Source organism: Corylus avellana, chromosome ca6, assembly GCF_901000735.1.
Source record: "Corylus avellana chromosome ca6, CavTom2PMs-1.0".
In the NCBI taxonomy this organism is placed as follows: domain Eukaryota; kingdom Viridiplantae; phylum Streptophyta; class Magnoliopsida; order Fagales; family Betulaceae; genus Corylus; species Corylus avellana.
The window spans coordinates 2841228-2854433 of record NC_081546.1 but is presented as its reverse complement, the minus strand read 5'-3'; the positions used below and the strand labels follow the sequence as shown (position 1 = coordinate 2854433).

At 37.7% G+C, this 13206-nt stretch overlaps 1 protein-coding gene across 4 annotated transcripts; it reads left to right on the top strand.

Moving 5' to 3' along the window:
* The first annotated feature begins 1698 nt into the window (after positions 1 to 1698).
* Positions 1699 to 12475, top strand: LOC132183617 (transcriptional corepressor SEUSS). Of its 4 annotated transcripts, XM_059596977.1 has the most exons (11): positions 1700 to 2084; positions 2168 to 3241; positions 3326 to 4038; positions 4125 to 4244; positions 4494 to 4542; positions 4790 to 5004; positions 5107 to 5175; positions 7560 to 7657; positions 8533 to 8626; positions 9922 to 9991; positions 11332 to 12475. In XM_059596977.1, exons 2-11 carry the CDS (start codon positions 2974 to 2976, stop codon positions 12291 to 12293), a joined length of 2658 nt encoding a protein of 885 aa, XP_059452960.1. In that variant the 5' UTR covers positions 1700 to 2084; positions 2168 to 2973; the 3' UTR covers positions 12294 to 12475. The 4 variants fall into 4 exon arrangements, with proteins under 4 accessions (XP_059452958.1, XP_059452959.1, XP_059452957.1 ...); XM_059596975.1 differs by having other exon boundaries at positions 1699 to 2084; positions 2627 to 4038; XM_059596976.1 differs by having other exon boundaries at positions 1699 to 2084; positions 2172 to 4038.
* The last annotated feature ends 731 nt before the right edge of the window (positions 12476 to 13206 follow it).

Here is a 13206-nt window from a genome sequence, read left to right as displayed (position 1 = left end):
TAATCAAATGGACTTTGATATTTGCATAGAAAATAAAATCAAATAAAATTCGATATAAATGTAGAAAATTATGTTGCTTTGGAAATTCTTGTATCAAACACATACAAGACGAGTCATCCAGTGCATTTAGCATATGAAGGACATCGTTACATCATTATCTGAGAATCTTTTGTATATATATTTTTTTGTTTTTTAATTAATTCGAATATTTTTCACCTTTCTTTAATCCAAGATAAGCTGATGATATTTATTTATAATCTAAAGCGTTACAATTCAAATATATAAACTTTCTTTGAGATAAGAGATAATTAATGTAATCTATCTATACAGTTTCAAATATGTAATTTATTCTAATGAAACTCAATGAAAGTATTGATTTTTAAGAGTGAATTTATGAAAAGAAAGTAAATTTTTTGTGATGGAAGGAACATGTAAAACATTGTGCAATAGGAAAAATGTATTAGGAAAGAATAAAAGGGTGTCATCCGTGTTTTTAATGGTTAAACCACTACCGTTACCCATTTGGACTAGGTCAGATCTGATGTAGTTGATGGAGCGGTGGTTGAGATTTTGGAAATCGGATGTGAGGTGTTGTGTGGCGCCGGAATCGGGATACCAGTTTTGATCAAAGCCGCCTGATGGAGTACTGGAGAAGTTGGCTTGCATGAGAGAATGAGGCTCTCGGGTAGTGGTATGCTCTTCATAGAGTTGGTAGTAATCGATTGTAACATGACCCAGACGATTACAGATTTGGCAAAGATAATGTATGGAAGAGGATCCACGGTTGTAGGAGCCACGGCCACGGCTATAGTAGCCTCCATGGTTGAAGGAGTAGCCACGGTCGAAATTGTAGTAGCCTCCATGGTTGCTACGACCACCACGGTGAGGTGAATTTAAGGAGGCAAGATGCACTACTACATTTGAGACATCCATGGCTGGTTGAGTTTGTTCAAAACGCAGCTTAATAGGTGACCATAAATTTTTTCTATGAGGGTGGGTTCGGGTAGAAGTATGATGTGAGAGAAAAACTTACGTAGGAAAAACAAATTGCGGAAAGAGAAAAAAATTGATGTTAGTCTTTTGATTGCTTTGATACCATCTAAAGTCAGAGAATTTGAATATTTTCCACATTTCTTGAATCTAGCATAGTTACAATTCAAATGTATTAACTTTCTTTGAGATAAGAGATAATGTAATCTATCTATACAGTTTCAAATATGTAATTTATCATAATCTAAAATATAGCTTGTTATCTTGAGTCTATTAGAATAAGACTGGAGATTATCTTGTGAGAGTATTTATCCTTTACATTATAGTACGCTTATATGAATCAATTTTATTCCTAATGAACCAAAAAAACCTGTAACCCTATTCAAACAGAATATTCTATTCTATTCTTATAGCCATTTAACGAGATGAATCGGATGGTAAATTACCAAATTAATAAATTATTCAGGAAAAAAATTACGAAGCTAAAATTTGTAGTAGCACAAAGGAGCTGAAGCTAAGTACAGATGGCAAGAGCTGAAGCTATCAAGTACCATGATAGGGTCAGAGCACGCGCACACAAGAAACTCCAACACTACACCGTAACATCATGTATGATGATAGATGACGATGAGTCGATGATGATGATGATGATAGTGATGATATTTATATGCATATGCACATAAGCGGAGGAGAAGAATAGCATTTGACTTGGTTCGTCACAGTGAGAAAGAGAGAGAGAGAGAGAATGAAGAAAAATTCAATCGGATCGAATACAATTTTGACGTCCGCAAGGACAGGCACGCAGGCACACAGACACACACTCTCTTTCTCGCTCTAAAACTTTCTTTCTCTCTCTAGAAGAGTACAGCGAGGAACAGGGCTTTGTACTGAGCAGAAGAGACTGAGATGAAACCCTAGAGAAAAAGCTTTGAACTCGTTTTTTTCTCGGCACTGCAATTTGAAGCCAAAGTAATCGAAGAAATATCCGTATATGCGTGTGTGAAAGAAGGAAGAGTCCGAATTTGGTGTGGTTTCGGGATTTTGTGTGTGAGTGGGTCTTGAAGACTTTGTGCGCTGTTCAAATTCCAACTTCGGTGAGTCTTTTGCTAGTCTTTGACTCCGACTCTTTCGCCTTTTGCTTTATTGTTTTCTTTTTTTCCTGAATTTTGTTAATCAGGTAGTTGCTGTGAGTTCTTGGAGTGTGTTCTGCTCATTGGGAGCTCTGGATCGTTGATTCTTGGAGTCTTGGGTTCGATCGATGAGGGTTTAGTTGTTGTTGTTTGCATTTGTTTAGCTCTCTGGTTTTGATTATTTAGGAGTTTTTGTGTTCTAGTTTGATAAACCTTCGTTTTCGTGCTTTTTGGGATTGTTTTGGGGAGGTTTGAGTTGGAAACCTGAGCTCGGGGTGTTGGAAACGAGTTATGGGTTTGGTTCACTTTTGTTAGAACTTTTTGCGGGCTTGTGAATATTGGTGATGTGAGTTTGTTTTGGGGTTTGATTGCAGCTGTTGGCTGATAGTGTGAGCAATTTGAGATTTGGAATCTGGGTTTGGGAGTAAATTTCTGATTGTCATTTTCTTGGTTTCTTGTACAATGGTCGAAGCTATAGTAGATCTAAATATTCGCATAATATACAGAGATTCATGCGGAAGCGGCTCGGAGATTGGCGGTTTTGCAGAGACACTACAATTCTAGAATGTTCAGAATTGATGACAGTTTCTTCGTTTTGGCTTATATCGGTATTTGGCTTGCCTTTGGAAGAAGTCAACACGATATGCACAGGCACCAAGCTTGTCCATTTCTATTGGTGCACAATAAGGGCTTTCAGGCCTGTGGCCTTGGATGTGGGGTTGAAGTGCTATCTGGATTGAGCTATTTGTCTGGTTTTTCACGTCTTATTGTGTAACTGTAGTTTGTTAAATTCTTGTTGTTTTAGATAGTTGTAGTACTTCTGTGAGTGTTTGTAGATTGTGCTTTTGGAAAGATGGTACCTTCGGGGCCACCCACTCCAATCGGTGGCGCCCAGTCCGTTACACCTTCACTCTTGCGATCTAATTCTGGAATGTTGGGAGCTCAAGGGAGTCCCATGCCTTCCCAGACGGCTTTTCCTTCGCTTATGTCGCCTCGTACTCAGTTTAATAGCATGAATATGCTTGGAAACGTGCCCAATGTTTCCTCTCTTCTTAATCAGTCATTCGGAAATGGAGCTCCAAATTCTGGACTTTCTGGTCCTGGGAGTAGCCAGCGTGGAGGTATTGATACTGGGGCTGAGTCAGATCCACTTTCTAATGTTGGCAATGATATGGGTTTTAATACTCCTTCATCTTCATTTGTAGCTTCGAACATGGTGAACCCTGGTTCATCCGGTCAAGGTCAGGGTCAGCAATTCTCGAACCCTTCTGGTAACCAGCTAATATCAGATCAACAGCAGTCCCAGCAACTTGAATCCCAGAATTTCCAACATGGTCAGCAGCCAATGCAACAGTTCTCTGCTCCTCACAGCACCCAGCAGCAGCAGCAACAGCAATTTCAACCAATTCGAGGAGGCTTAGGTGGTGTTGGACCTGTAAAGTTGGAACCCCAAGTGACAAATGATCAGCATGGACAGCAGCAACAGCAACAGCAGCAGTTGCAGTCATTGAGAAGTCTTGGTCAAGTGAAGCTGGAACCACAAACGATGAGAAGTCTTGTGTCAGTAAAAATGGAACCCCAAAATTCTGATCAATCATTATTTCTGCATCAACAGCAGCAACAGCAGCAGCAACAACAACAACAACAATTCCTCCACATGTCAAGGCAGTCCTCTCAGGCTGCTGCTGCCCATATGAACCTTTTGCATCAACAAAGATTCTTGCAACTACAGCAGCAACACCAGCAACACCAGCAACAGCAACTCTTGAAGGCTATACCTCAGCAGCGGTCACAATTGCCGCAGCAGTTTTCACAGCAGAATTTGCCTTTGAGGCCTCCTGTAAAATCAGCCTATGAACCTGGGACATGTGCCCGGCGTCTCACACATTACATGTATCAGCAACAACACAGACCTGAAGTAAGATTTTCTTACCATTGATAGCTTTTTGTATGCATATGTGGTGTGGCTGTTATGATTTGTAATAATGCATAATTTTGATGTAGGACAACAATATTGAATTCTGGAGGAAATTTGTTGCTGAGTACTTTGCTCCCAATGCCAGAAAGAAGTGGTGTGTTTCTATGTATGGAAGTGGCCGCCAAACAACTGGAGTTTTTCCTCAGGTTGCTGCTAATGACATTTAATTATTGTTAGGGACATCCAAATCTGCTTAAGCTCATCTTAGTGGTATCGTGTATTTATTTGTATACCAGTGATATTTAACAACCTCCTCTTGATGTAAATAATCATTTCAATCTATGTTCTCGAAATGTTAGTAGCACTAAGATCTCTGTGCATACGTCCTAATTAGGATGCTTATTAATCCCAAGCACTAGTGCACATGATAATGATCAATCTTGCGGATTTTGCAGGATGTGTGGCACTGTGAAATATGCAATCGTAAGCCTGGCCGTGGTTTCGGTATGTCACTGTTAGTTATTTACCAATTTTTATTGTTCACTGCATCTTGTTCTAGTCCTTTTTGCTCACTGCTGCTCTAAATTCCTGTCCTCCTTAAATATCTCTATCATGCTGTTGGTTCAATAGCATCTTTGCTTTTTTGCTGTGTGGATTGTTTTTTTGTCAGGGTAGTTTGCATATGTATATGTTGTATGAATGGAGTAACTATGTCTAACTGGCATCTGAATTCTGTTTACTGCACTTCCAGAAGCAACCGTTGAGGTTCTACCCAGACTTTTCAAAATCAAGTATGAAAGTGGTACTTTGGAAGAACTTCTCTATGTTGATATGCCCCGTGAATATCATAATTCATCTGGTCAAATTGTTCTGGACTATGCAAAAGCAATACAGGAAAGTGTTTTTGAGCAACTTCGTGTTGTTCGTGACGGTCAACTTCGGATCGTTTTCTCTCCGGACTTAAAGGTTATGCACAAAAGAAAATGGCTTCTTTACTTCTAACATCTTATATATTCCTTAGGGATCTTTCGTTGACATTCTATCGTCTTTGTTCATTTGTTATACCAGATATGCTCTTGGGAATTTTGTGCTCGGCGCCATGAAGAGCTCATCCCTCGAAGATTGTTGATACCTCAGGTAAATAATGAAAACATTTCATCTTATAACAAGAAAAGCTCCTCCGTTTATTGTTGATTCCTGCAAAAAATCTTGTCAACGCCCCCCTTCTTGCCCCATGGTTAGGGGAACCAAGCTAACTGGCTAACTGGCTGATTGGGTTTATCATTTGTAAAGTTTTTTTGTTTTTTGAGTATGATAAGGTGCCATTTATTTTCATGCAAATAAGGTATTTGTATTTGTACGCTTAGAAAAAAAGAGTATTTGTAGAATGAGTTATAAATAATTTATAACCATTGTCTTAATACTAGTGTGCTTGTTGTACTGATCCTTTTGTACTAGACTTCCTTGAGGAGAACACAAATGTGATCCGTTAAGCTTGAATGTGTTAATTTTTATGTTTTTTCTTTGTGTTGTTACCATTTATGTATGATGGATCTGTAATCATCCCATGGTATAATACATAAGAGTGACCTCAATTTAATTTGTCTTTCTGCATCATTTGGATTGAGTTTATTGTGTATGATTTGGACAAATTAAACCGTTCATGTTCATTATATCTCAGCTGGTTATGTTCCCAATGTTTGCTGTAACTCCATTTTAGTTTGGCAGTCTTGTTAACTTTGTGCCTCTAATGCAAGATGAAGGTAGCTGAAAAGACCTATTTAAGCATATCTGTAAATGGTGAGACCGAATTGGATTAAATGTGGAATTGCTGCAAATCCTATTACATTCCTCCAGAAATCTTGACTCTTAATTTATCAAGGCTTTAGCAGAACGCTTGCAGATCTACATAGTTAAATCTCCCAGTTGTAGGCTTTTTAGGTGGGTTGGGTTGTGGGGTTATTAGCTGGTTTTTGGGTTTTGGGCTTATGGGAGCTCCCTGTGTATATGGGCTTGTGTACTTAGGGGTGCTTTACGCTTTCAATAAAGTTTTTCATTACTTATTAAAAAAAAAAAAAAAAGGTATCCTCGCGGTGTTCAGATCTTATGGGGTGGGGGTGTGGGAAAACATTAGGAGGGGGTAGGGGGATTTCTCTAAATGTGAGATTCGAGGTAAGAGATGGGTTTAAGATTAGGTTTTGCTATGATGCCAGGTGTGGAGATCATACCTTGAAGGAAGCTTTTCTGGTGTTGTTTGGTATTGCTCGGTATAAGGAGGCCTCAATGGTAGACCATTTACTATTTTCCAATGATACCTTATAGTGGAATATCACTTTTATCAGATATGCGCATGATTGGGAGGTGGAGATGGTCACTTCGTTCTTTAATCTCTTGTATATCAGTTTGCAATGAGGTGGTGAGGATAGAATTTGTTGGACCCCTTCCAAAAGGCGGACATTCAATGTTAGATCTTTTTATCATGCGATTTGGAGAAACAAGGCCCCATCAAGAGTGGCTTTCTTTGTTTAGACAACAACGATAGGGAAGATCTTGACTTTGGATAACCTAAGGAATGTCATAGTGATGGATTGGTGTTGCATATGCAAGAAAAGTGGGGAATTCATTGATCATATTCTGTTATGGACTGAATGGAGGGACGTGCATTGCGAAGTAGCTAGAATTTTGTGGGTCTCAATTTTCCCCTTTTTGGGATAGAATGGGTATGTCCCAACAGGTGGTGGAGTTATTGGCTAGTTGGAGAAGCCATTTTTGGTAGCCATCTCATTATAGAAGTATGGAGGATGGTTTTCCCATGCTTGATGTGGTGTATTTGCATTAAAAATTGTAAGAGAAGGTAGTAGAGTTAAAAATTATAATGTTCAAAACTCTCTATGGGTGGATGATTGCTTTCAATTGTTCTTGCTGCTAACTTTTCAGAATGTTTGATTTGTATTTCTTTTCTTCACTCTAATTAGGTGTCTCTTTTGTATATTTCCTTCCTGTGTATGCAAAAAGAATAATTTCCTAGCAGGATTTTTGTTTAACAAATTACTTGGAGAGGAAAGTTTCAATAATCTTGTCTTGTTTCTTTTCTTTTTCTTCAAGATTGCACTGTTTTTTTATTTTTTTTTATTTATTATTATTTTTTTAAATTTCATTTTTCCGATTGATATTTAGAGATCTAGTCATACTGAATGTCTAAACTGCTGGATACTTGTTCTGCATTGATTGAAATGATATTCATTGGATTTATATTATTTTTGGATTCTATGTGCACTGTACCTTGGTGGGTTGGTTTTCAAACATACCATTACTGGAGTTTGTATCTTCTAACATTCCATTGCCCAGTTACTTTTCCCTGGGATGTCCAAAGCAGGCCTTCATTGTCAAATTTCTCATTGCTCTAATATTGATGTCAAAAGTAAATTCATTGGATGCCATAATGTATATGGGAACATTTAAGTATATTTGTCACTATAAGATATTTCTCGTTTTTTACGGTTGTTATTTGTGCTGCACAGGTTAGTCAGCTTGGAGCTGCGGCTCAAAAATACCAGGCTGCTACTCAAAATGCCTCATCCAATTTGTCTGTTCCAGAGTTGCAAAATAATTGTAATATGTGAGTCCTTAATTAATATGTTTCCTTGTTTGTTTACTATCTCTGAGCTTTTGAGTCGTGCTTTATTTTTGTTCAGAACTGTAATTTGGCAGTTTGATTAGTTCCTTTTCAAAAAGAAAAGAGGACATATTGTCCCCTTCTTAAATTGTTTAGAATATTAGAATATCTAGAGGGCATCTAAATGTTTATCGCTTAGTTCTCTCTCTCTCTCTCTCTCTCTCTCTCTCTCTATATATATATATATATATACATACTGATGTATTTCTTTCTTCACTTGTTCTCTGTTCACTCATGCGTGTTGAGATAAAAAATGATGAAGTTGTTGTCATCGTTATTTACTTGAACCGTGGTGGTCTCTACAGAAAGAATTTGCCTTATACAGTTTCTATTGATGCATAACACATGCATCCATGGTTTTCATGGGGTTTAGATTGCACAAGTAAATTATGAAGTTTCGCAGCATGTAGATGTTAGCTTCTAAGCTTGTTTCTTCTGAACTTTGCAGAGTATCTGTAAAAGACAGGACATTTGATTCTCAAATGTGCTTCATTTATGACATATAGTTTCTATCTCAAATTATTCTTTACACAAAGCTGCTATTGTAATATATTTGTTGCAACTGGTTGGTGCTTTTGTTGTATATAAATCTGGGTCACTCTGCCCCCTCTTACTGTTTAGGGGTTGGATGTATGTTCTTTTCCCCCCATATCTGCTGTATGTCTATTTGATAGTTACTGCTCAGATGATTGTGGGTATATCTACGTTTGAATTGTTGCAGTGACATGGTGATTTGTGATTGACTTGCCTTGGCCTTCATCTGCATTGTATTTCCTTTTGCCCTTTCATTGATTCTTTTTGTGTGCATTTATCTTTAGGTTTGTAGCGTCGGCTCGACAATTAGCAAAAGCCTTGGAAGTGCCATTGGTAAATGATTTAGGATATACAAAGAGATATGTTCGATGCCTTCAGGTAATGCTTATTTTTCTTGACGTGCTATTTAGCATTATTCAGTGTTATTCCTTTTAAGTATTAAAAAGTTGAATGCTGTGTGTATTTTCTGCATTTAAGAGCTGCAGAGCATCTTTCCCATACAAAAAAGAAAAAAATGCGATTTAGGAGTTAGAGATATATGCTTGAAGTCACTTCAACTTCTGTTCAGGAACAGCATATCTTTTTCGCTTTGAGTACTGCTGTATTTAGAGTATGGGCAGGGTACTTTCTATGATGTAGGATAATATTCATTTTCCTGGTACATATCCTTGCCCACCAGTCTTATCTCCAATTTGGAATTCTCCATTGGCATGTGATATTATCTTCTTCCCAGTGTAATTTTTAATTCTTGTAGTGAAATCTTCCTTCCTCCATTGCCTTCCTGGATAAAAATTGCTGTTTTAAATTTGATTTTGCCAGAAGATTCTTTGTTTGACACATTGCCAATACTTCCTTTCTCCTCTACCAGATCTATTTTGAATAGATTCCATTCTAGTGTTAGGTTGAATATGTCTTTTCTTTAGGATCAACTGCATCATAGTTGTACTTGACGTTTCTCTCCATTGATTGAGCTTGACATTATTTTCTTTCTACTAACTTGATTAAATCGAGTCTCATTTAATCTAGCAGTTCAAACACAGTGCCATAATCTTTTCTATCTATTCTATGTGCTTGTGGGAATTTGTATTGCTTCCAGCGTTTCCACCTCTCTCAAAAACCCTATTACCTAGCACTTGTCCTTTATTTTTAGAGTTTTTTTATTTGTCTTTTGACCACAATGATATGCTCCTCTAATTAAAATGCTCATTTGTGGATTTTTGAAGGATAAATTTAGAAGTTTCTGTAGGTATGAACTGTTGGTTTATTACAATGTCTTTATTTGGTACAAAACAGCATAACTTCCATGCAATGCTTGAAATGTATAAATCTTTGAAATGCTTGGAGATTTACAGTCGTTATATTTGAGCTTTGAGTTTTTGTTATAAGTTTCATGATTATAGATTGATGTTACAGTCATGGTCCCAGCATGGAATGCTTGTACCTCCAATGTCTCTCTGTTAATTGGATTACAACCAGTAGCAACTACTTTCTTCTTTCACTTTTATTTTATTCTTCCTTTTCTTTTCAGTGTGTTTTTTGGTAAAGATTAGAACTAGATCATATGTCAGATAAATTCTGGCTTTCCTCTAGGATACATGCTAATGAACCAAGTTAATGAAAATTGTGTGCAATATTGACCACTTTGTTTTTGTCTATCATTCTCTGGTTTGCAGATATCAGAAGTGGTTAATAGTATGAAAGACTTGATTGATTATAGCCGGGAAACAAGGATGGGACCTATGGGTAAGTTTGACGTGAATTTTCTTTCTTTAGAACTTTTACCTTTACATGTATATACCACATTGATGGATTTCTTCTAAGGCTTAGTGTCATGTTGGGAATGTTAGAGCAAAGGAATGGAGCTGGGAGACTCTTAACAGTGCTCATGGTTGTGTTGTGATACTGTCAGACTAATTTATTTAATGAGATTTTATTGGGGTGAATAGCTAGCCAGTCAATATTTTACACTTGATTTGCCGTAGAAATTACGGGAAATTGATTTCCTATCAGTTTGTGTAATTGAAGACGATGACAGAATCTTATTAAAGTCGCCTTGACATTCACCGTCACCCCCCGAAAGAAGAGGAAAATGTGTTAGTGGACCCGAATTTTATGCTGCCAATAAAATAATGGTTGATTGCAAATGTCAATCTAATAGGGTATTTACATGGCTGTCAAACTGATTGGATTTCATTGGGTCACCTACACCAAAACCAATAATTGACCTGATGCTTGTTGGTAACTCATCTACAAAACTGAACTGCCCAATGGTCAGAAGCCAGCAGTTTGGTTTTGAGTGGGTACTATTGAATCATTTAATTTTTGAGACCTGATGCTCACACTTAGTTTTCAAGATTTAAGGACTTGATTCCGAGAAATAATCCCAAGGGGTTGGCTCAGGTGGTAAAAGCCTTGGTCTTGGTGGCATTCCATCAGTTCTAAGGTTCAAATTTCCTTGGGTGCAAACAATTCCTTGGGGCCAGCCCGCCAGCGAAGCTTGAGTATTACCCGATCTGTATAGAGGCGGCGCTTTACATGGGTCCGGGGTTTACCCGATAGGAGTGGAAACACGAAGTAGCCTGGCCTTGGAGGGGTTCCTCGTTATCAAAAAAGGGGACCCGATTTTGACAAATAAAGAGCCTGCTACCTTCCACCCAAAGTATTTTGCTTAGTCTTATGATGGAAATTGTTTGTTTGTTTGTTTGTTTGTTTGTTTTTTTTTTTTTTTTTTTTTTTTTATAAATTCTCTCAAATCTATTTACATGTGAAAATTTTCATGTTACCGTTATAAATAATCTGCTACCTTCCACCCCAAATTATTTTGCTTAGTCTTATGATGGAAATTGTTTGTTTGTTTGTATATATATATATTTTTTATTCTCTCCATCTATTTACATGTGAAACTTTTCATGTTACCGTTAGAAACAATATGCAAGTGTATTGGTATATTCCTATGCCCTTAGATTTGTGTGCGCGCTTCTGATTTTTGCTTGTTCTTTTGAATGTGTTATTGCATGCGAATTGTATTACAACACTACTATGGATTATTGCCAAAGGGTAGCTTATTGTTTGTTTCTTCACAGAAAGCTTGGCCAAGTTTCCTAGGAGGACAAATACTTCATCTGGGTTTCACGGTCAGTCTCAACAGCCTGAGGAACAGCTACAACAGCAGCAAACAATGGCTCAGAACTCAAACAGCGATCAAAGCTCTGTCCACGCATCCACTATGCAACTTGCTGTTAGCAATGGTGTGCCTAATGTAAATAATTCTCTGAACACAGCATCCACGTCGACCTCAGCGAGCACAATTGTTGGGCTTCTCCATCAAAACTCCATGAACTCCAGACAGCAAAATTCTATGAACAATGCAAGCAGTCCTTATGGAGGAGGAAGTTCTGTTCAGATTCCTTCCCCTGGTTCCTCTAGTACTATCCCACAGGCACAGCCCAACCCTTCCCCATTCCAATCACCGACACCCTCTTCGTCTAACAATCTCCCACAAACGTCTCATGGTGCCTTAACGGCTGCCAATCACCTAAGCACCTCGAATTCACCTGCAAATATGTCATTGCAACAGCCAGCTCTTTCCAGTGATGCTGATCCAAGTGATTCACAGAGCTCTGTCCAGAAAATCTTACATGAGATGATGATGTCCAACAACCTTAATGTCACAGGTGGTATGGTTGGTGTTGGTTCTCTGGGGAATGACATTAAAAATGGTAATGGGATTTTGCCGACAAGCAACAACACAGGTCTCAATAGTGGCAACTGCTTGGTGGGGAATGGGACAGTAAACAGTAATTCAGGTATTGGGGGTGCTGGATATGCTACAATGGGTGGACTTGGTCAGTCTCAAATGGTTAATGGAATCAGAGCAGCAATGGGAAGCAACTCCATGATGAATGGAAGGGTTGGAATGGCGTCAATGGCTCGAGACCAAAGTATGAATCATCAACAACAGGATTTAGGAAACCAACTGCTTAGTGGGCTAGGAGCAGTTAATAGCTTTAATAATCTTCAGTTTGATTGGAAACCGTCCCCATGAAAGGCTCTGTTGATCACACTGATGTTCCTGTTCTTGATTGTAGCTGCTTGTGCAGCATGAGAAATGGCAGAATTGCCTGCGGCCCTGTGTAGATGGGTTGCATACGTTGAAATTTTTACAGGGCATTGCTCCCACTTTGTACTAGTCTGTTATTCATATATAAAAAGGAAAATTTGGTGGCTGGTTGTGTGGCTGAAGGGGCAAAGTTGCGGTGGTATAATGTACGTTTTCTATATAGAGGTGAGGTTAAAGTTCCATTTAGTGCAACTTTTTGTAAATAGTATATACCACTTAATAAATTTCCTATGAATCAGAAATTTGTCAAATCCACGGTTGGATTATATTTTTTCACATGCTAATTAATTGTGCACGCTGAATTTCAAATCGATTAGATGCTATTTATTATCTTATTTGTAAACTCGTTTTTACTATATTTATTATAAAAATATAGAAAACAATTTTTTTTTTTTTTTATTTAAAAAAACATTTCATAGACGGATTATTTTTCCATCTCTGATAATAATCTTCAAATATGACGAGCGTAATTGGTATGAGGAGAAATAATCCAACAGTGGGTTTGATATTGTTTAGTGGTATTCAAATTTGCAAGAGGTTACACTTGATGTAATTTTATCATATATATGTATATATATAGAGAGAGAGAGAGAGACTTTTTAATCTCTTTACGTGTATTAATTTTCTTGTCCCCCTCCTTCGGTGGTAGGAGGAAGGGGTTGGATTTGCGCATGTCCAAATAAATAACGCGTCTTATAACTACTAATAGCATTTGTATTGGATTAATTAAAATAGATTACTATCTAAAATTTAGATAGAAGTCCCAGTTAGGCATCCCCAATTTAAAATAACATCAGAGTTATAATACCTCTTTCTTTTGACTACATGCATCACTATA

Coding starts and splice junctions, on each gene's coding strand:
- LOC132183617 (XM_059596975.1), top strand. CDS start 2,974: ATGGTACCTTCGGGGCCACCCACTCCAATCGGTGGCGCCCAGTCCGTT. Junction 5,176..7,559: donor GAAGATTGTTGATACCTCAG/GTAAATAATGAA, acceptor TGTGCTGCACAG/GTTAGTCAGCTTGGAGCTGC. Junction 9,992..11,331: donor AACAAGGATGGGACCTATGG/GTAAGTTTGACG, acceptor GTTTCTTCACAG/AAAGCTTGGCCAAGTTTCCT.